This window comes from Nestor notabilis, unplaced genomic scaffold, assembly GCF_000696875.1.
Source record: "Nestor notabilis isolate BGI_N333 unplaced genomic scaffold, ASM69687v1 scaffold5760, whole genome shotgun sequence".
Classification (NCBI taxonomy): Eukaryota; Metazoa; Chordata; class Aves; order Psittaciformes; family Psittacidae; genus Nestor; species Nestor notabilis.
This window is the reverse complement of record NW_009911449.1, coordinates 6,463-31,023: the sequence shown is the minus strand read 5'-3', so window position 1 is coordinate 31,023 and position 24,561 is coordinate 6,463. Positions and strand designations below refer to the sequence as shown.

The 24,561-nt window shown below is 37.4% G+C and overlaps 1 protein-coding gene across 1 annotated transcript; it reads left to right on the top strand.

The window, feature by feature from the left end:
• Nucleotides 1-11,823: 11,823 nt before the first annotated feature.
• On the top strand, nt 11,824-23,707 carry LOC104405947 (serine/threonine-protein kinase ULK4-like; the record flags this gene model as incomplete). Its single annotated transcript, XM_010014800.1, has 3 exons — nt 11,824-11,990; nt 15,430-15,528; nt 23,522-23,707. Coding segments are annotated over 3 exons (452 nt in total), but the record flags the coding sequence as incomplete, so codon positions are not given.
• Between the last annotated feature and the right edge of the window lie 854 nt (nt 23,708-24,561).

Sequence of the window (24,561 nt, the reverse complement as noted above, 5' to 3'; positions counted from 1 at the left end):
TCTCAAGGGATGGTTCATCTGGGCAACCTGTGCCAGCGTTTTACCACCCTCATTGTAAAGAGTTATTTCCTAGTTGCCTGAGTGTAGCTACTCTCAGCAGGACTCCCAGTACTGTCCAGCTGATAAAAGGAGACGTGTTGGAACTTGTTAGTCGTAAAACCTTGGAAAAGTGAGATAAGGACAAAAGTTTTGATGAGAAGGAATGAAAAACACTGGCCCAGCGTTTGCTCATCAATCACGGGCTGGAAAGGTTGCGAAAGAAGAAAGCAGATGACCTTAATTAGAGGAACTACCTCTTTGGATAAGAAAAGGATGCTACTAGGGGAGGTGTGAATGCCTGACTAGTAGTTTATCTTATGTTAGCCAATCAGTGTGTGCCTACTGTAAAAGATGGACCAATCGGTATAAGACACGCTAGGTAGGGATAAGTATAAATGTATATGGATAACTGTAATAAAACGACATCTTGCTTGCATCAAGCTGCGTCCCGTCTCTTAATCGCAGCACCTGAGAGCGCTGCCCAGAAAGGCAGTACACATGGAGTTTTACATGGCAAAGCAAGTGTGGATATCCATGCTGGTGGTAGTATTCTGAAGGTCACCATGTGTAGGTGTTGCCCAGCACCAGCTTTCTGTCCTGGCACCTTAGGCTCAGGAGCATGGGCTGGACATTTGCACTTTGGGACGTGGTTTCTGGTACGCTTGAGAGTGCTGCCCTGAGCACAGTACACAGATGGAGTTTTAGGTGGCAAAGCAAAGGTGGGTATCCATGTTGGTGGCACTGTTCCAGAGGTCATCAGGCATCACCATGCATCAGCTAGCTCTTCCTTCTTTTTGTCTGAGGAAAAGGATATGTGCTTCCCTTTGAATTTTTAAGATGAATAGGGGAAGAAATATCATATCTTTATAAAGTCTAAAGTTCTTTTCTATCTGTTAGGAGATTGTAAAAACTGGGAAGATTTTTTTTCAACTTAACCACCGAGCTTTTAAAAGATAAGGAAAAGAAGGGTGGCAACTTCTTGTTCACCTGCATCCATTTAGTTTCTACTTGTCTTGTCTTTCCTGAGGGCCATTATTTCTGTGATTATCTTACTGCCGGTTGATTACTCAAAAACTTTTAATCCCTGTTCCTGTGGACTTGGCAAAAATCCATTGAAGTGTTGTTAATGGGTTTATTCACACTTTTTAAACATCATATTTCCTACCTAACATTCCCAGATTGTCACATACAGCTTTTTAGCCATGAAATATGACTTATTTCCCTGGATGAAAAAAAAAAACTACTGCTACTATATATATTACATCAATTGAAAAAACTATTAATTATCCATGATGGCTCAACAGTCTTTCTAATACATGTTTTTGCTGAATAAACACAATCAAATATTTTGTGTTTTGATCCCACCACCCAATCCAGAATGACATGAAGTATGGGCTAGTGCCATTGGTTATCTTACAAAAAAAAAACAACCCATGCTCAAAACTACTGAGAGTGTGTGGCTCAAACAGCAACACAAGGAGATGAATTTAGAGGCAGCATTTTGTCTGTACTGGGAAGAAAAGTCATAAGCAAGATAAGGAAATGGCAGATACAGTACTCAAAGGAACAGATTATCAAAGTAGATTTGGGGGGGTTGACAGAACAGCCTTGCTTACAAGATTTTGCCTGCCAAGACTATGGGTCAGAGAGACACTCAGACTGACTGTGTTACAGGATCAGCCTGGGTACTGAAGTACTCAGTCTGGTCTGAGTGCAGGAGCTGACTGGATGCTCTGCCCACCCTCCTGCAAGAAAACCTTCTTAAAAGCTGTGCATATGGTCATGTTTGTAACAAGTTTGTATACTCTTGGCAACAACTTCTTAGTTCAGTTCAGTCAAGCTAGCCAGTGTTGGTGCTGCCTGTGACACCCAGTCTCTCAGGCTTAATTGCAGCCAGTTCAGTGCGGTATTCTGGCAGGCCAAGTCATGGAAAATGTTTGACCTCTCCTTGCTGTGCAATTGCCTACCTTGAAAACTTAATTGTATACATCTCTCATTGCTGGTGTGTACTTGCTTCTTACTGCTTCTCTCCAGTTCTTGCATAATTTGTTGACAGTCCAGTTTTGCAGATCTTAATTCCTCCATCCTTCCCATCAGAGCTGCTTTTAACTTCCAGGTTCTTTGGATTATAGTCATAGAATCACAGAATGGTTTGGGTTGGAAAGGACCTGAAGCTCATCCAGTTCCAACCCCCTGCTGTGGGCAGCGACACCTTCCACTAGACCAGGTTGCTCCAAGCCCTGTCCAGGCTGGCCTTGAACACTGCCAGGGATGGGGCAGCCACAGCTTCTCTGGGCACCCTGTGCCAGCACCTCAGCACCCTCACAGGGAAGAACTTGTGCCTTAGATCTAACCTGAACTTCCCTGGTTTCAGTTGAAACCCACCACCTCTTGTCCTATTGCTACAGTCCCTGATGAAGAGTCCCTCTCTGGCATCCAAAGGTGAAGAAGATCCAGACTTAGCTTTTTGTAGCCTACTTCCAAAGTCCCTCTCCCTTAAAGCACAATCTTCATTAAACCCGGTCAGTTCTCTCTTTCTAGAAATGTTGATGAGCACAGGCAAAGGACAAGCCTGGTTCAGAGCAGAGCCAAAATTTTGAGCTATCTATCTCAGCTATCTACAGGTAGAAATCGCATGTTGGTTCCATCTGGAAAAGTGTGTGGTCCTGTACTGAAACTCACAGGGCATCCCTAAGGCTGTTTGACATACTAGCTTTCTCTCTGAACCAGAAAGTGTTTCTTCACATAAATAGAGGGAAGCCCTGTCAAATATGCCCTGATGCCACCACTGTGTAGACTGGACAGAGCACTGGGCAACATGGTCCAGTGTGAGGCGTTCCTGCCCATGGCAGGGCGGTGGAACTGGATGCTTTTGAGGTCCTTTCCAACCCAAACCAGTCTGTGATTCTATGATTGTCTCCTCAGTTGAGATAACATGGGGGAGGAACAAAGGAATGTGATCCTCTCATTGCAAGCTCTGCCTGTCCCCCCACCCCCATTGTATATCTTGTCGAACAAAAAAGATTGAACTTAATTTCATTGCCTGAAGTTGCTTTCTAGAATCAGCAATCTGGGCATAAACAGGCCGGAAGCGCCAACGGCACATAACAAGTGTCACATGAAGCACACCCTGGCACAGGATAATGGAGGCTCCCTATGGTGGAGCAAGTTGGAAAAGTTACTGGGACCTTGTAGTACATCAGTACCTGATAAACACCTCTGTCCAACAGAGCAGGCATGGTAGAGTAAAAAGAAAATGTACTGTCGTGATTTAACCCTGGCTGACAACTAAGCACAGCACAGCCACTTGCTTAATACACCAGGGTTGGGGGAGAATTGGAAGAGTAAAAGTGAGGGTGGTGTCAGGAGTAGAAAAGATCTTGATGCTGTGAAAGCACTACTCAGCAGTAACTAAACCATCAGTTTGCTGTCAAAACTATTTGCAACACAAACCCAAAACATAAGCCCATACAAGCTACTATGAAGAAATTTGAGCCCAAACCAGTACAGGTACTAAACCAGTGCTTGCACACTAAGTTTCCATTGCTGTTCTGTTGCATACATTCACAGGGCACCCACTTAAAAAAAAAAAAAGGTGTCTCTCAAAATCCCTCTTTCCTGTTCTGTGGTGGCCATCTCCCTCACTGTGGTTTTATCAGTCATCTTAACCTCTTTTTCACCTCTGAACTTATCAGTTGCCCTTGAACAAAGCAGAATCCAGATTCTCAGTTAAAGCATCAGATCTGCAGCAGGATTCAGTTCAGCTTGTTGGGGAGGGTGGTATAGTTCACTTTTTTTGTTTCAGAACTGTGTGGCTTGGACCAAGATAGCCTTGCAGACCAAACCATTTGATGTGATTTCCTTCCAGTGCTTATGCAGAAACTTCCCCAAGAGTCTGTGCCAGTCTGTTACTGTATACACAGGCTCCACTACTCCCAGCAGCAGCTACCTGCACAGAAAAGGTACAGGCTTTCCACAACCCAGTATCAGTAGACCCATGCTTCTGTTGTGTGGGTCCTGTTGAGATAGGGAAGACAAGGTATGGAATACAGTATGCAAACACATGTAGGCTTACAATTCTTTCAGAGCCAGGAGTGCCTCTTGATTAAATAAGCTGAGCTGTACCAGCTGGTTAAGCTCAGTGTAGTCTTTTCAAGGAAAGATAGTTGGGATCAGATAGCTGTGCTGACAGCAAATGAAGGCTCTATTGGTCTAGGTTGTAGTAATGATGAGCATTAGGTAAGGTGCTTTAGGTATAGTCTGAGGTGACAGCATGATCACAGTGTGATGGGTTCCAGCTCAAAGATCCCAGTGGCAAGGTTGAAAATTATAGGTAGGTCAAAGTAGAACAAGCATTCATGCAAACAAAATAAGACGTATGCCTGAACCACTTAATCAGAAGGATAATAGCATCTGAGGTGAGAAGTCTGTGGTTAGATTTTAGAGATTTAATCAAATGTGTCGTTATTGGTATGGCCAGATGATAGCAAATGAGAAAGTCTGATGGTCAAAGTTATCCTAAGAGTTATTTGGGAAACACTTGACCTCGCAAAGTAGATTTAAGACTACAGAATTTAATCTGGTCATAGCTGCAAAAACAGATTTACTGTCATGTAAGATCCTGACTTCTGTTTAAGTAAGCTCTTTGATCATGTAAGTGTAAATACACCAAGACCACCTTAGACAGTTGCAATTACTAGTTGTCAGCTTTCATTTCTCTTCTAAACTTAATTGATAAATAACACAGGATGTTACAGGAAACTGTGGCACGAATCCAGTTTTGTTGTAATAACCACCAGGAAATTCCTCAGCCAGCCTAGAGCTGATACTCTAGCATTTGCTTTTGATCTTTGGACTAGTTGTAAATAGACCAAGAGAAATAGGAATAAAGGTTTTAATATCTTTCCTTACAGAGCATGAATTTTCAGTAGGGAAATGTATACATTTCTTACTCTTATTCTTTGCTGAATATATGTGGGAAACAGTTGACAACTGTGTTTTATTTCTGCAATTTAATACTGAAAACTTCAGAAAGGTTCATTGGTCCTTATCGCTCTCAGTCCAGGGACTCTTGAAGGCCTGACTAGAGTAATTAGTGATTCAAAGTTATCGAATGCTGTCAATTTGTGACAACAGTTTAGGGCTGTATCTGCATTCTGAGGCTGTTCCTATCTGGTCTGTACAAGTTTTGTCAAAAAGGCAGCTCAAAGTTTGTGGTCTCTCAAGGATTTCAGTAGAGGAGAAAGTTGATGCCAAAGCAGAAGCATGTTAAGATATTTGAAGTAGATAAACACGGTTTAATCTTGTGTGACAGGAAGTCTATTATTAAAGTAGCTATCTCTTTGGAAGAATTTCTAGTTCTAAATTAAGCTTGGGATATAAATTTCCCCTGTATTTTATCACATGGTAATTGTTGCAGGCTTGATCTTTCTGAGCAGTAAGTCAAAAGTCTTTATAGAATCTTTACAAGACTCTGCAATGCAAAGAAGTCCTAATCTAACAAAATCACCCCAGATTTTAATCTAGTGAAGAACTTTCTATCTAGTTTTTGCCATTAATCTGAGGGCTTTATGCAGCCTTTGTTTTTCTAAAAAGCATACGCTATATATTAATTCACAACATGCAAACAGAAGTTCTTCCATGTAGTTGTGAAGCAACAACTACTAGTATCTTAGGCTAGTTTTAAAGGAGATTTTAAAGAGTGGCAAAGAGTAAGATGCCCTGTTAAATATTCTTGTTCCTCATGCAGATCGTTGACACCTGCTGTTTGGAAAAGCTCCTAAGCATCATCTACCTTCTGTCTGACAAAACCTAGAGATTTTATTTTAGTTGGCACCTTGTAAAGAATGAAATAGGGTGTATAAGGATCTGACTGGAAGTATGGTGTGCCATAGAATTACTATGCTTTGCAGAACGGAATACAAGCTGTAATGTATCTCAGACATATGGAGAAAAATGTATAACTGAAAAGCTGCTGTAGAGTTTGCCTTGTAACAGCAGTAATAGCCAGTCCAGACAATGTGATTTTATCTTACCACGATCTTGGTTTATTTAATTAACTTTTTTGTGATGGAAGGTTGTGCTTGCAAAAATGACATGACTGGCATATTGAAGAACTGTATCAACCAAAATGCTTAAATCCATATGAAAAGAATGCAAGTTGGGTATTTAATATATGCATAACTGGGGACAGAAATATTTGACATGTAAACTCCATGAAATCACTCTATTACCCCTACCTCCATCCCTCCCCAGGTCTTCCAGCTAGAAGGGTCATTTGAGTGTGCTGATCTGCTCCAAGAGCAATGTATTGTCAGTTAGCTCTTGGGATGATAGCAGTTGGTTTTACATGCATCCAAAGGCCTTGTACTCCCCAATTAACAAAAAAAGCAACCTATTTATGATGTACATAATATTTGCATTAGGGACAGAACTGGCAGAAAATCTTATGACTCTGTTGGGTACTAAATTTCATCTCTGAAGAGCAAAAGTTTTATTTGAATAAATAATAGAAAAAGAAATACTTGTTTCATGTCCAGTCTCACAAGCTGCCTGATACGAGCATTTAAACTTTGTGTGCACATCTTCAGTGGATCCTACCTTTTTCATTTATCTTTTTGTAGTAAATGCCTAGTTATTCTTAGCTACTTACAGAACATAAGGAGCAGATAGTATTTCGAGAGTCTGTGGTGCCAACAGCATAATATCCAGACAAATCAAACCTGACTGCTGACATGAGACACTGTTAATGTCTTAACAACACTGTGAATAGATTCCCTGAACATCATTACAGTCCATAGTTACACTGTATTTGCTCATATAAATCAGCGGTGATCTAAATTTCTATCCTTGTTTTCTTCCTTCAATAATAATATAGCGCTAGCACAAATAGTTCCTAAAACATAAACAGTAACAAATAATGAACAAAAATAACAACAAAAGCAACAAGCCTCTTTTAAAAATGTTATTGTCCAAAAGATACCATTTGCTTTATGTTGCCTATTTTCAGTCATTTAAAACGGGAACCCTTGAGTAGTAGGGCTGTGATGCAAGGAATGCAAATTAAATCCCAGGTTTAAATAGGTAAATAAGGTTTTATGAAGAATCTTTACGACATGATGGATTATCTTAAGAGCTCAGATACTTAGGAGCTAATTCCTGTGTGAGAGAATCTATCAGAGTACATTCCTGTGTTTCTTCTTTAGCATTATTCTTGAGTTTTATCATTAACAGCTAAAGAGATTATGAAATATGTTTTCTAGTTAGTCTGTTGATGTTGTTTCTAGTTCCCAATATGTTGTTACTTTGAGTAGTTTTGTTTAGAAAACGGCAAAAAGCCCAACCAGGTGCACTCTGTAAGTGAAAGAAGGAAGTCTACTGAATGTATATATGTTAATATCCCTGGGGAGTCAGTTGTGTAGGTGTGCTACAAATGGGGAAAAAGCTCTCCAGAGAGCACCATGTAGAAGGGAACAAAGAGAAACCTTTTTGCCAGGCCGAGGGATTTGCTGCTGGTGGCATTGTTCAAGGAAGTACATCTGCTCTAAGGTTTTCTTCATCTGGAAGCAGAAAGCTTTGTTGAATGTTCTAATTGCTGGTAGGTATGAAAGGATTGCCTAGAAGATTGCTTCGTAGGCTCTCCTTTGATGTTTTGTATGATTTGGAAGCAAAGATGTCTTTTTCTTTATCCATCTTGCTAATAGGTGAAAATAAAATATTTCCTCTCGGCTTTTATTCCAGAAGATATCATGGCACATTCTGTCCGATTATCTGTAGCATGGGCCAAAAGATTCCTTTTATCTTTAGAAAAGATTTGTAAAACACAAGCATAGTTATCACAGTCCACATTCATAGAGTGCTGTTAACAATGTGTTCAGTTCATTGCAGAGGTCTTGGCAGGAGAAACACTCTGCTGTGAACACCAGGGTTATCAACTGCTATAAAACCGTGGGTAGGAATTTTGGATGCAATCCTTTTAATGCATATTATGAATCTTGGACTGCAATTAGAACAGGGTTTTTATTCAATTCCAGTTATGTTAATTTATAAACATAATTCTAATGCAAAATCCAAGTTTTGCTTTATTTTTCTGCAAAATCTGAATAGCACTGCACTTAATATTTTGAAGATCCTCCTTTTACAATACAAGGAATGATTAGCGCAGTAAGAAGTATTGCAATAAGTTTAAACTACAGCTATGAACAATATGATGTGATATATCTTCTTTGCTAAAATTTGCAAATTAATAGAGTAAGAAAAAAACCCTGTAAGTTAAATAATAAGTTTATACTTAATTCTCTTAATAAGAAATGCCTATCTGAAAGAAATCATGATGCATTGCTTTAACCCATGTAAACTGTCGCTAACACTTTTCTCTTGAGAAAGGGGACTATTTCTAACATGCTTGGAAGTACCAGAATACTTCAAAATGTGTAACTTTTCTCAAGGTACAATCTGCCTTAGTTTAATTTTAGCTCTCTTCTGTGTTACAGAATTCAGATTCAGATCCACCACTTCCAAAGTTCAGGAGAGCATGGGGTGTGCCTTTTGAATCAGAGCTTATTTTACTTTCTAATGAAGAATTGCTACAATTTTTTACTTATTTTTACTTATTTACTTATTTTTATTTTACTTTTTTACTTATTTTACTTTCTAACGAGAATTACTACATAAGAAACTTATGTCTGTTAAATATGACTCAGAAATATATTGCCTGAGATTTTTGAAGTTAAATATTGTTTTAGGCTTTATTGGAAATCAAGAAGAATATGGTTCTTGAGTCAGTTGTAAAATTTAGGAGAAAACCTCTGGTGTATCTTCTGAAACTTACAGATCCATATGCAATTTTAATATTATAATTTCCTGAATTATGAATACAGTTTCCTTTTGTTTAGAATTGCATCATCTTTTTTTCAGACTATCTGCTTTGGGATTCAATCTTTGGAATGCTGAGACATGTCAGTCTTGATCTTTATAGCTTTTAGGTTTTATAGCTTTTAGGTTTTATAGTCTTTATAGTTTTGAGTAAACTGGTTGCAGTGCCAGTGGCCAAGGCCATTAAACTCCTGTTGAATTTTGTCATGGTCACTGTAAATTATACCAGCTTCCCAACTTTCTCTTCTGAGGACAAAGAATGTGTATTTTTTCTTGTGGTATAAGCAAGGAGTGTATTTACGTGCCTACAGTTGTGGCCTCCAATTTTCCTTGTGTTGTGACACAATACAGTAGTTTAAAACGCATGTCTGGAACTTTATTTATTTGGCCAAGAGGTCAATCTGTTTTGTTTTTTTATCTGTGGAACCAAGTGTTTATCAGGTTTCTGTGTGAATCATGCAGCATGTTAGAGAACATTTTGCACCAGTGTTTTATTTTAAATGTCATTATTACAAAGTCTTGACATGTTAAGTTTTCCAATGGTATTTAAAGTTCGGGAAAAGTTTTGGTTTTCCCCAAACTTTCCAAATTTAACATGCATATCTTTGTACATATAACTCTGTCTGAGCAAGTATGTACCTAGAATCTAATTCTGATGTTTTAGTTTACTAAGTAAATGTGACTATTCTGGTGTGTTTCAGGTGTTCAGAGGCAGGGTTTGCTAATATGCATACTCTTAGGATGTAAATACTTGGAGAGAATAAAATCTAGGTGATTATATTATTCATGTCTCAATGGGTGGGGAGAAGATTGAGTGTTCTGTTCACCAAACAGCAGAAACAAGTCAGTTGTGAGACTCAGGGTGGTACAGTCAAAGGAATAAACAAGTAATTCACTTCAAAGTTAAAAGGGAAAGGACTGAAGATCAGAGGAATGGATCCTGTTGTTTTGTTCACTACTGTCATTCCCTACTTAGTGCTCTAAATGCAGAGAGGACTACTGCCTAAAAAAATCTTGATGATGACCCATACAATGCCTTCATTTGAAAGTAGCCAGTGTTCACCTCCAAGTCACTGTCTTCAGGGTTGTATGTAAGCCATCTAGAAATAATAGGGTGACTCATTCAGTCTGATGTGCTGTGGGTTTTGTGGTCATCTAGAGGGAGAAACAGAGTGTACTTGGACATATCCCTGCAGGCAGTTTAGCAGACATCACTTTGATGGGGACCAGCTCTTACTGGACTCTTTTCTTAGGTTTATTCTTACTTAGTCTGATGAAAAAAGGTGTAGAATAACCACAAGTTCTATATAAGGTGGACATAGAATTATGGCTGGGTTTTTTCTTCTTTGTGGGTATTGGTGACATCACTTCAAAGTCTCTCTGCATGCCAGCTCATTTTTGTGTATGGAGTGTTCAGAACTGCAGCAGAAATTGTGCTTTAAAAAAGAAGGAAATTAAATGTGTGAGATTAGACTGGTGTCATTTGGAGAGTTTAGTTTATGCAGACAAAACTTCAGGAAATTCAAAGCTTAGCCTGAGCTGTAGTCTATCAATCAAAACCGTGGTGAAAGAATAATGCTAGTAATCATAAAGCCACAAAAGATGCGAGATATAAGAAGAGTGTAAGTCTTTATGATCCTGACTCATAAATATATTCTAAATTAATGTTTTTGTTTAATTTCCTGGGGAAAGTATTAAGCTTGATGAATACAGGAGGAAAATATTTCATGGAAGTTTAGTTAACTGATGGGGCATCTTTCAAAGCCAAAATAGTTCAACACCACACAGATTTGACTCCTCACAAAAGCTGAATGGTGTAATTGCATATTGTATTCTATGTTGTCTCGTTTCAGTCTTGTACTGATGTTTGTAAAAATATATGCAATTACTTTTTAAAGGAGAACTGATAAAAACGCTCTTCTACTTCAGTGAAATCAGTGAAATACTTCAGTCATTTTTGAGTCATGGAGGTCTAGAAGCTGATATGCTCATATACCACAATATTACTACCTATGTGAACCCAAATCACATTATGGCGAATTGCCAGTTTAAAATAAGGTAATTTACAAACAGAGTTATGTTCTTGGTGAGGAACAAAATTTATTTTATTTTTCATGAATCTCTGAAAGAAAAAGATTTTTCTTTCAGAAAACATAGTGAACTCAATCGTTTTGTATTTGAGAGTAAGAAACATTCTGAATTTAATCGGTATTGCCTTGAAATGGGTTTTATATTTTTTCTGATATGTCAACTGATTTGTGGGTTAAGCAAGCTACAGGAGCTAGTGGTATTAAATTCCAAAGGATCTTTAAAAAAAGCTTCAAAACAAGAAGGTATTTTCAGGAAACTTTTGATTACCATCAGTCAAACAAATCTTAATAACATTTTAGGTGTAGTATTCAGTGTTCCTTATATAATGCTCTTCTGAATATGTTTTATGGTAAGCATAAGATTGTTCAGTTCATCAGTTAAAGCATATGGTAGAGGTTGTAATTGGCATACCAGTTAAAAGACAAAATTTTAGGCTCTGAGCTTGATGTGTCATTTCATAACAGCCTGGAGAAATTGCTTCATTCTTGCGACCAGGAGTGTTGTGAAGGAGACTTGTGTACCAGCATGCTATGGAAAAGTTTAGGACTCAAATAATGTCTTTTATTTAATGAATATTATGTAATTTTCCATGCAGTTAGCAAATTTGATTGTATCAGTTTAACTCTATGAGCTGCTCCAAACAGAATAAAAGAGAAGTTAATTAGAATAATGGAGAAAAAGAGGAAGTTTAATAAATATTCATAATGTATGTGACTTTTTTTTAAATTCTAATCTGTGATTTTTAGCTAGGCTGCCTTCCACATTGTTCTTTTCCTGATAGCCTATTTCTCTTTTTTTTTTTTCTCACTTTCTGTATAGGACTGGTTTATCATATCTGTAGTCTCCTAACAGAAACTGTGGCTCTGTACTTGGAGGCAGATGATAAAAGCAGCACCAAGACAGCAAATGCAGTACTTCTATCCTTGCTTGACATTTTGCACTGCATGCTGATGTACACAGCCAACATTGTGCGCCAGACTTTACAGGTATGGAATTTATTTCCTGGGGTCATCACCAACTTAAACAATTTCTATAGAATCCCAGATGGTTTGGGTTGGAAAAGACCTTAAGCTCATTCAGTTCCAACCCCCTGTGAGGGCAGGGACACCTCACACTACACCGTGTCACCCAAGGCTTTGTCAAACCTGACCTTTTTAGGTAGCTTCTTAGGTAACTGTTACCCTAATGATGAAATTCCCACTGTTCCAATTTTATTGACTTTTAGTGTGATGGAAAGAGAAAAGCATGTATTTTTCAACTTCATGTCACTGTTTCATGTAGTTACCTGGCTAGAATATGTATATTAGCCTCACTGTGTGCTGAAAACACAGATCCTAGCTGATTGGTTTGTTTCTGCAATTCAGCATTTGTTTGATGATAGTTCAGAGCAGTTTTCTGCCATTCATTTTAAAAGATTACTCCATAAAAAACATCTTATTATTATAAATCACATGTGATACTGTACTTGAAGAGCATATGAAACCCTTGCCTGTGCACTGACAGAAGTATTTCCTCTCACGCTGCTCAATTTGTCTTCCAAATTTTTGTTTGAACTGCTGCAAATCATGGCATTGGTAGGACTTCCTCTTCTAATGAAGACATCCTCTTCCTTACAAATGAAGCACAAAAAGATACTAGTCAAAGAAATTGCACATAACTCTCTCAAGAACAAAACAAGAAAAAGCTTTAATCTTTTTTTAGACATGATGTTAAGCTAGCAATGTTTGCTTTGGTTTTAAAATATCTGCCAAATTTTGAAGTTAGTCAAGTGGAAGTAATTTCTCTATTAAGGCTGCAAACAACATCACTTACTCTTCATGCTGTTTTTTTGATGTTCTTGGGATTATCCACTTAAGAACAGAGAAGCCTTTTAAGTCCAATATATCTGAAGGACAGAGATTCAAAAGATTGTAGCCAGGTTTATACTGTCATTCAGGACATGGCTTCTTTAATCTGACATAGTCCTTCTCTGAGGGTTGGTTATTTTTTTGTGTGTTTGGGAGGTTTAGGGGGTTTGGGTTTTTGTAAGAAGTTTTAATGTATGAAGTGAGTATAGAAAATTGAGCCCCTGCTTTTTTTCCTACACAGATTTATGTAACCAGTGATGTTATCAGCCTGAGAGGTGGGGTTTCCTTATTTTTTTTTGGAAGAGATTTAATTTAGATCTGATGGTATGATACCATGTCTTTTTTGAGTCCTCTGTTAGCAGGTTCTGTAATGGGTTTCTTATCTAAGAATCACTTTGTAAATCAAATTATGTAGGCTAATTGCTGATTGTCATATTGTTGGCATCACTCCATGTAATCACAGAGGGCTAAATTCTGTACTTAGTTTCCATGCAACAGTGGTGAGGACACATATGAGGAAAGAGAATCTTGCCCATGGTTTAGTAACGTTAGTGAATCTGATTATTTAGATATAAAAATAAATCTATACGTTCAAAGCCAGATTCTGTTCTAGCTTTACAAGAATACATCAGTTGATTGATGTGCTAGACTCCAGCTCCACTTTTGTCCAGCTCTAGTCAAAGTGATCTGCTTTGCTCTGGAAGGCTAATGGAAACAAGAGGCAGCTGGAAAAATGAGTTAAAGCACAGCTCTATCCTGTACCCTTATAAAACTACTTGTCTTGACAATACTTGTCAGAGGGCCCCTGTGTGTTGTACGACTACTTCATTACACATGCCTTACTGAATGATGGCCATTAGTTGGTAACTATTTACAGTGCATCTACATAATATTCCACTATCCATGGGTTACTAAATGCATCACTGTAGTGATAACAAATATTCTTGGACTGTTTTTATAGGGATCTTCTGAATAAGATACCTTCTAAAACTGAACTTGAAAAAGAGAATAAAATTTTCTCCTATTACCCCTTTTTGAGGCTTAAGTTGATTTTTACAGATAGTACTATTGCCACTTGAATCCTTTTTATTTAAGCTTTTTGCATGTAAAGTGATAAACTTATCCAGCTGCACAGGCAAAACATGGCACCACTTTTCCTTTGCATTTCAGTACTCTATGCTGAATGATGCTGGTAGCTGTATCCAGCTTCATTCAAGATTTTTCTCTCTGTAGTCACTAAATATATAAAAGTTAAAGAAAGTAGTCAAACATAGAATGATAGAATCAACTGGGTTGGAAAAGACTTTTAAGATCATCAAGTTCAACCGTTACCTGTCTTCTCATTCAAGCACTAACCAGAAAAACTATTGTAAATTTTGCTGAAGTGAAGGTGACTTATTTCCCTTGCTTGATTAATATGGACACTCCATTTTGTTTTATCCTCTCTTTCTGCCTTTCTTATACTTCACCATTCCAGGTCATTTGTATATCCCTCATTGAGACTCACCACAATGTCTTATTACCTGGAGAAACAGCTTTTCAGATCTCTTGTTTCAAAGTTCTTTCCCGAAGAAAGGCATTATCCCTTCAACTCATCAGTATCAACAGTGGAGCCCCAGCAGGAGTGTCTCCTGTCTCAGGGGACTTGCTCCTGTGTTTGCTTAAGCAAATGAAAGTCCTCAAGTATTACACTTGGATGATGGTTTTAGGATTGAGCTTCAAATGAAACACAATATGAAATGACTTTTAAATGTGTTCTTTAGATAAAACGTGTACATTTTCCTCTAGCAGCTCGACTCTACAGGGTCATGGTCCAAAACTGGTGCAAAATAATTAAGTTAAAGGGAAAATCTTTCAAGCAGATCTTTCTGGTGTCCTGGTGGGTCATAAATAGCACTGCCTAGGATGGCAGTGTGTTTTGATGAGGGGAGGTGACAGCAGTCAGAATTACAAGGAGTAACAGATCTTATCACAGACTTGGGTCACTTAAAGATTTTCCTATTCCTATTTCAAAAATAATTTGAATTGTTATAATATCTGATGAGTATTTCAGGATGCACAGAATGAGTCAGAAGGGCGAAATTGGACATCATTGCTGAGAATCCTAACTTTTCACTCATCTTGGTTTTCTTGGTTTAAGTTGCACTTAAAATTCTTCTTGATAAAGGAAAAAAACCCAATTGAACTTCAGTTTTAAAGTAGGTATGTTATGTTGAAGGGAGTACAAATGCATAAAACATTTATGGCTCTACAGGTATCTTTTGCATATGCAGTTTATAGCATCTTGCTGAAGAAATGTCATGTAGGTCAGTATATTCAGCCTATGCAGGATGGGCATGACATGAGTCCCTTTTGTTTTGTGCTTGTTGTTACAGACACTACAGGGAATGTCTGTTGTTACAGGCATTACAGGGAGCATTAACTGTTCATTGGCAACCTAGGAATACTTAACTAGAAAAGAGTTTATAGGTCTCCTTCAAACTTCTGTTCAGAGTTTGGCCACCTAATGGACCTAATTTGTTTCTTGTAACGCAACAGCCACCAAGATTGCTTTTTATTCTTTTCTCACCTTATTAAGGCACAGAAATCTGGCACAGGAGGGGACACACAGGCTGCTGAAGACCTTCTGCTTGTCAATAAACCCCTGACGGACCTAATTAGCCTGCTTATTCAACTGGTGAGAATTTGCTTGTTTGTAAACCTTTTGGAATGTTGCTGAAGTTGGAATTATTCAACCGACTTCAACATCTTTGAACTCTGTTTGCTAAGTTTTGATTGTTTGTAAGCTCCCACCTAGCACAAAGGCAGGACTTAAAAAAACCCAATTTTTAAGAAATTAGAGGTCACAGTGACTTGCAGGTTACGAGTGACATCAGAGTAAATCTGTCCCAAGCATGAAAGTGGAATGAGATGCAGGATGCAGATTTTCAGTTTGGATGCATATGTATAGCCAAATTATAGTCCTTTGGAATGGACTACTGATAACTGCATAGGGAAGATACATGAAACAAGTACTTCTACCATTAGAAATGTCAGTAAACTTAAAATTAATTGCAGTGAGTAATGCCTTTTAATATTATTTTTGTTGGTTTTCAGCCTTTGGAGTTTTTCTCAAGGGTTTAGTTTTATTTTAACATGATCCTGGGGGATTTACAAGTAGGAATGGTCCCTGGTGATCTGTAAACATCTTTGAAGTCTGTTTGAAAGTCAGACTTTTCCAGGGTTTACTAGATGTCACAGCGCTGCATTGAAATCTCCACAGACAACTGTATTGCAGCCCTGATGCATCCCATCAGCTCAACCTCCCTCATACCGTGCCAGAGATTTGTATTAGCTCTGTGTGTAATACCTTGTAGTAGAGGAATTCTTCTTAATCTGGACAGGGGTTTTAGAGGCTGTCTCAGCCTTCTGTTCAACATAAAGCCATTAAAATGGTATGCGAGAACTTCCCTGTGGAATATCACACTATCCTTTCCAGGTTATGTTGCTCAGAGGCATTTCAGATTCACTGTGTTCTCTTCTAGACCCAATTTTTTTGTTGTTGTTTTTCATTTAAATATAGGTTTTCAGATGTATTATGATATAAATACTGTGCCCCTTTTACTATCTTTAGCTCTGTCATCTTCTATTTTGGGGAAGAATGTGATTCCTTTTTTATTAACTTTTGGCATTATACATGTTGCTAAGTTCTCCTTTGATGGATTTATTTTAACCAGCTATTGACAAAGTCTTTTTGGAAATGTTCACTTAATGACCTAAACCAAAGTGACTGAATTTTCACTATATATCATCTTTATAAATGCTTTTAATTTATTTTCTATTAATTTTTTAGTCATTATATATGATAAATAGCAAGACATGAAGAGATGCAAATGTTCTTTTAAAGTTAAACTAGTCATAAATTTAAATTCCATTAAGTCTCTAAAGAACAGAAAATTAGAGGCCAAGCTTTACTCAGCCTATACCACCTGGAAGTCTTTTATAAGTTTTTAATTAAAGGATAGGATAATTGTATAGTTAGTATGTACTGATTAGATCCTAACTTGCCCTTGTATTTCAGAAGCATGACTGCAAATTACCTCTAGGTTTTGCTTTTTCTGTATTTCTACAGATTCTGGTATGTTTAAAATGCTTATTTAAAATCTGCTGGCTTTAAGAGTGAAGACCATTGGTGGTGCTGCTTTTTTGGGGTTGGTTTTGAATTTTGCTAAAGATTTTGTAAAATTAAAGGATTTCCTCTTGTAATACACATTGTTCTTTATGTGTGCTTGATTAGATAAATAAAAGTTATTTTAGCTAGGTTTTTAAAATTTTATATCCTTTACCCATTGTTCTATTAAACATTTCCTGTTAAGGTTGGAAGAGTTTGAACAATTGAACAATAATTTTAACATTTAGGATCCACTTGTTTAAAATGTTTTACGCTCTAATCTCTTCAAATAGGGCTAGATTCTTTGTGACGTCTAGTGGGTCTCTCAAGATGTATATACTCCCTACCCCTCAAAAAGACTTGGGCCTGCCCAAGCTTATATTCCATGTAGCTGCCAACAGTAGCTGGCTGTATTCATTGAGGAGTGTGGCTACATAACCCTTCATTAATGTTTTGAGGCATTTAGTTCTTTGTGAATTTTATTTTCTGGAGATAATCAAAGTCTTAAATTCTGAACCAACCATCACTTTAAGATACTGAGTTAAAATCATTTTCTCTGGTTTGCTGTTTCTACCTATCTTACCATATTTATAGTCTCTTTTGTCACTTTGAATAACTGCTTTCCCTCATCAATTTGTATATCCATCAAGTAGATGATCGTTCTGTGCCCCATTACCTGTCCATTTGTTTCCTCAAGTTCTACATGTCTCTGTCTTAAAAATCCCACAAAAATCGATATGCATAAAACTTGGAAATGTCAGAAACGTAGAATCAGGTTTTCCCTTCTGTAACCATGATTTAGTCTGTCATTAGGACATAGCAAAGTAAGTAGAGGAAACCTAGACTGCATGTAAATGAAACTTCAGAGTTTTTAAGAATGCAAAAGAAGAAATAATTAAAAGTTCTGTCATGCAGAAAGCACTGCAAACACAGAGAATTCAATATTTAACCCCATGATCAGTCTCCTTGGATTGATCAGTAAGAGGAAAATAAATTGAGCAGTCAGGTTTTGCTTGGCAGGTTTGTGTTTAAAAGTTAATTACACTTAGCTTTTTGTGTGTAATGTTTCTCAGCTTGAAAATAAATCTGATTTGGTTATTATACTGAAACTTGCGGCAATTATAGAAGATAACAGATAACTTCTTTTTGATATACTATTATCCTGAAAGAAAAAGGTATTAGTTTTGAAATCACTTCAGTGTGGATTTTCAGAAACATTTCTGAAACTTTCAGAAACCTCACAAGTACCTATAAAACGGAGCTTCATTTCTCTGTGAATCCTAGATGTAGATCTTCCAGTCTTTTCTGAGCCTACAGGTCTGCTGGGACAGAACTTTTCCTGTCTTCTGGTGGTAGCCTTCTTCATTGTAGTAGTACTAGTAATAGCTGCAGTTCCATACTGTGCTCTCCATATTACTGTTGGAAGACCAGTTAATCGTGTGCAAACATGAAGAGGACAAATATGAAGCCTCAATGCACATGAATGAACGAGATAATCTCTTCTAGGTCCTTTTTGTCTCTGCGTTGCACTGGTTCTAAGGCTGTGCCCTGACTTTGGTTTCAGAGCATGTGAAGGTATATGCCAATGACTAATGAAAATGACTGCAGAAGAATGATAACACTGTAGACTGTACACTTCTATTTCACATTTCTTAGGAATGCAGACAGTTCTGTGGCCAGAGTGGAAAGATATCTATTTATTTCCTGTATTGCATTATATATTGCTGTTATTGTGTTTGAAATGCTATGCGTGAATTATATGTGAAGAATTCTATAGAGCTACCTTAAAAAACAAAAATCAAACAAACCATCCCACAGAAAAACCCAAAACCCAACCAAGCAACCAGAAAAACCCCAATAGACACCAGAGGAAATAACAGTGTGTTGTCACAGAATTTCAGAATGGGAATTTAGTTTCTCAGCAATTAGAGTAGATTATAATGAACTGGAAATACATTGCTTTTTAAAATATACTCCCTAATTTCCCAATTTTGCCCTAATCCATAATAATATGATTTTTATATTTTCATTTTAAACTGTGCATACTTACTACTAATGATAGCATAGTAAAGCGAGCAGATTTAGTAATGATGTTTTGCTTTTACATTTTGTTTAATGTTTGCAAAATCATCTTCCTTATAGTTCCCAATGGTGCTTCCTTTACAGCACATTCTGTAATCACACTACTGATCTAATGAACATCTATCTCTCGTCGTAATAAACTCTCTTTGTGGATAACCTCATTAATGCACTGAAATAGTGTCCCCTCCGGGTAATCCAGACAGTTTCATTGTGGCTCTAAAATTAGATGCTGTAACAACTCCAGCGCTGTGAAAACTGCCACTTCAGCTCAAATGATCACACATTTCTTGCAGTGGTTTGCAATTCATGAACACACTGCAACTCTGGTCAAAATGAAGGTGGTTTTGACAACAGACTACAGAAATAGAGATGTCTAATAACAAGAAACTTCCTGCTCTTCAGCATGTTAACCTTAAAATACACAGAGCAGGTTTCATCTAGAAAGGAAGAGAGAATTTTGTTATGAGCTTGTTCACATGGAGTTATGGCATAGCTGTAAAAATTAAGGAATCCAGAGTCTTCTTTGCACAGAAGTCTTGTTATGAGGCATTATTTTAAAATGTTGAAATGTAAAATAAACCTACAGTTCTGAATTAGAGAATGGCAAAAGTTATGCCTTTAGCTGTTCAGTAATTTATTTTGAGGTGCTGGATTTTCTTCAAGCTATACACTAGCTAGAATATTAACAGCTGCAAGGAGAAAGAGTACTAATGTTTCTGCTTTGCTGAAGGGCTGAATCCATAATCCCCTTTATGACTGATAAAGCAAAAAGAAATCAAAGGCCACTAGACTTTTTTTTCATGTAATTATGAAATATTAAGGGGCAGATATTTCCTTAAACAGAGCTCTAGTTTTTCATGGGTTTCTCTGCCTGTGAAAGAACAAAAACTTAAGTAGCTGCTGTTATGTTAAACTATAAATACATTTCTAAGACTTGAAATATACTTTATATCAAATGGAGTTGTTATGATTAGAAAAATAATCAGAACACTGTGATTCCAGCTGATTAAGAGTTGAACTATTTGTCTGTATTCATTGTCTAGCTACATGATTCTAGCTTCACTGTTCTTATTAGACATGATACTATTTTTTGAAAGCTGAATTTTTATTCCTTGTTTTTCTATATTTACAGGTATTCTATTTTCAGTCATTGCTTTTGTTCATACCAGTAGTTTTCTTCAGATCTCCTACTCTTTATAACCAGTACTAACACTGACTGCCAGCCAGTGTTAAAATTTAGGCTGCCAGCTTATGACTTTTGACAACTAAATCACTACTTGTCAGTAGTGAAACAGCAAAATGGTGAGAGTAATAAGAGAAAAGTGCTGATGTGGACGTATTTAAATAGGGACATTGCTCTTCCACCTTAATTATTGATGGGTTAGACTGCAGACCAATGATTCTCATCCTCTCCAGACTAAATATGATCTTTCCTATTCCCAGCATGTTTCCCTCTTCATCCAAGACCTATGCTGTTATTGTTTTAGCCTGCAGTTTTCCAGGATGACAGCAACTTGTTCCCCAAACTCTAGATAGCACTGAAGCTCAAAGGGGCTCTGGTGAAGCAGAGGAGCAGAAGAGCCTGAAGTACAACAGTGATTGAATAGGATGATGTCCTGACTAGCAAGTACTGTGAACCCTGGAATGATACTGGTGGCTAGGTTTGGAGGATGGTCACTGAAAGCTTGACATCCTGTGAAGAGTGAGTCTATATGATGCCAAGACATACTGGATTGAGAATTTCAGGGTCTTCCTTTCTTTTGTTGGGGAGCAAAGAACAGCAGCAACAGTGGTGCAAGGTCAGGCTTGCCAGGAGGAGATAAGCGAAGCCCAAGCCCAGCTCCTCCTCATCTAGGGCAAAATGTTCCACTGTCATGCTAACTGGGGACTCCTGCTCAAGACAGCCTACCTTGGGAATAATGCTGACAGTCTGGAATTGCTCATTTGCTTCCTTGAAAATCGTGTACCCTCCCAATGTTAGGAAGAACTGCCAAGGACATGGTGCTTTATGTATTTCTTCACAGAAGGTTATTGTAGGGGCAGTCCTCTGCAAAGACTGACACCTTTCCCCTCCTCTGACACTTAATGAATATCTAGGAAAAAAGACCTTGGGAACAGTCTCACTTCCAAGTATGGCTGTTGTGATTATTGATTACACATAGGATTTTGTGCTTATGGAGCCAAGGGAACCAGCCTCCACTTCCATGCCAGGGCATAGTCAAATCTATCCAAATGTTCACTGATTCTGATGTTCTGCTTTTGGTTAGCCACAAACAACATCTGAAAAGTCCTTGGACTGTGATTTTTCTTCAGAGAGAGGTTGATGTACCTGTCTATGCTGATCTAGTAGCAAAATGTAAGCTGGAGTACTGCTGTTACAGGGGATGTTAGTTTAATTTTTCCTTCCTTTATCTAATAGCATGTTTTTAGTGAAGGAAATACAAGTCAGCTTAAAACCACCAGTGGATTTTTTTTACTTGATAAGGATTGATGATATAAATGGATCTATAAAGCTTGTTACTATTTTTAGCTGTTCCTCCTTTTAAGGTTTTCTATCTATGTTGATGATGTTGTTAGATAATTCTGATGTTGGAAAGGAAACTATCAAATAGGTGGCATTTAGATTGGAATGAAGAAAAACCGTACAGCAGAACTGTGTAAGAAATAGCTGCTCTGGTCCTGTCACCTGCATAGCATTAGGTCAAATAGGATGTGATATGTCTTGGGGCTATGTATTCAGAGCTTACATCTCAGTTCAGGCTGGTTTAAACAGCCAATTCTGTGAAGCTAACAGAAAACAGGATTCTATTTGCATGCAGATCCCTGGGGAATTGCTGCTTGAATATTTGAGGAGTGTATGTCTGATATATTCATAGAGTGCTTTAAAGTAACTGTATAGGTTTTCCTTAAAATGAAGAAAACTTGGGAAATTCATACTGCAGATTAAATAAGTAACATTATTGAAATGGTTGTGCATATTTTCTAAATGGTTGAACAGACTACATAAATTGTTTCCTTTTATTGTCAGTAAGGATAGTCAGTTAACTGTAATCTAGCTGCTTTGTTATAAATAGCACTTCTGGAATACAAAACCTGAATAGGAGCGATGAGGTGTTTTACACTTCTGTACCTTATTGGTTAAGATGACCATGGCTATGTTTTGTTCAGTTCATAGGTTGTCAGGTGAGAAAAAGCTATTGTAGTCAGTCTAGGATCATATGTAACACAAGACACAGGACTTTCCTAAATCAAATCCACATTTTAGGAAAAGGGTTTGTTAGTTTTTTAGGAAAAAAAATGTAAGCTGTGATATATACATTGCCTGCGATGAAGAATCTGTCTCAGGTCTAAGAAAGTTGTTTCAGCAGGTAAGCACTCCAATTAAAGAAAGAAAAAAAGAAATCAAAGTATTCTGTTCCTTCTAATCTGAATTACTTTATCTAAAGTTTTGAGCTATCATCTCTTACCAGTCCTTTTTCAGGTAAAGGAATTAACCTATCCTCAGCCTGCTTTTTCTGATGTATAACTGAGAGAATATGAGCAAATGCCCTTTAACCCTTCTTTTGTTAAGCTATAGGCATTGAATTCCTTCAATTCTTTGCTGTTGTTTTCCAATCTATCATCTTCTTGCCTGTTCCCAAGAAACCTCTGTGATTTATTTTACTAGCTTTCATGAACTGTCTGTGCTAAAACTAGGCATTGCATTCTTGTTGTCATTCCAACAGTGCCAAATACAAGCATAATACAGTATCTCTACTCGTTATTTCCAGATTGTACTTTCAAGGATATAAAGCATTTTGATAGCAGTGTCATACTATCAGAAGCTCATTTAAAGATGATTATTAGCCATGCCTTCAAATCTTTTCCACAACTTTGCTTCCTAGGAAAGAGTTTTTCCATACCATTGCAAGGGCCTGCTCCAGTGTCTGCTCTTCAAAGGAATGCAGAAAAGGTGGAATTCAGTAAAATATTTAAAACCTGCAAAGTATACCTCCTAATGTGACTATTTAAAATCCATTAAATAGCCAGAGAGCCTGTACTCTACCTCCACCAGAAGCCATAGGCTTGATTTAGAAATAATTAAATGAAGTTTTATGGTGTGTGTTATGTAGAAGATCAGGCATCATGGCTATAATACTTTCTGCTATTACCACTTCTGTTTAAAGCAAAACTAAGAGTTGGGAGCAATATTTTCAGTGCTTTTATGTCGCTCTAGTTAGATTTGATAGAATCATAGTGGAGACATTGTTATACTGCTGCTTAAAAACAGGTATATTACAATTCCCTTATTTTATTAAGCTTAGTTTAATGGAATTTTGAGTCAATCAACTGGAAATGATTCTTTCGTGCACAATGCAGATGTCAATACTCTCCCAAATCCCCAGTGATATGCAATTTTTCTGAAATTGGAATTTGATTTTTGTTTGTTCTTTTTTAGCTTCCCAGTGAAGATACTGAAATATTTGTGAGCACCTCACAGTGTTTATCATTGCTGGTTCAGCTCTATGGAGGGAACAGTCAGGAGAGTATGTCTCCAGAAAACATGGACAGCTTTGCTGAAGTACTGAAGTCCAAAAAAGATACACAACAACTGAAGCTTTTGTTGAGAATTGTGAAGAGACTGGTGAGTCAGCTTCTAAAGATTTTAAAATTCCACATGTTTCTTTTATATAATTGGATAATTTTGGGGCTGCTTTGTCCTTTAAAAGAAAAAAAAAAAGTATAAATGAATTTTGAAAAGAAAAAAAAGTGAATTTATGTGAATTTAAATTTCATATCTTTAAATTTCATTTAAGTTCTCTGCACAAGGTAGCCTTCTACACTCTAAACCTCTCCCAAAATGATTATAGGATTTCTCCTATTTCAGTTAACCATTCAGCTATTTAAATAACTCTTGTTCTTTATAGATTTGTCTAGTACTTCAGCTCGATGAAAAATTGGAACAATTTTCTGAATGCTTTCTGAAAAAACTAATCTTGAAGCATTAAATGGCTGTTCAGAAACACTGTGCTTGGTTTCATGGTAAATAAAATACCATTTTGTACTTGAAATAGGTTTGTCAGTATACCATTGACTCTTCCTTGTCACCGAGCAATAGGGACCACTTATGGAGTGGTTGTGATGTAGAATGCCAATGAGCGGGAGTCATGCAGGGCCTTGCTGTGGTGATGTTCTTCACGGGTAGGGGTTTCAGTTCTGTTATGCTCTGACACGGGGGCATGACGGTAGCATTGTGCCTTTCAAGTAGATTAGGTGGAAAACATTCTTTGTCTGTAACATTCTCTTAGATTACTATGGGTTTTGTCATGAAGCGTTGTGATAAGGAGCTTTGCCTGCATTGTCAGCTTGTATTGCTTGATTACTTCACCTTTTTCTCTCCAAGAACAGGAGTTTTCAATTGAAAAAGGGTAACTTCCCCAGTGTAAGAGGCAGAAGGCACTTGAATTCTGAAAGTGCAGTGCTGCCTGCTAAGTTAAA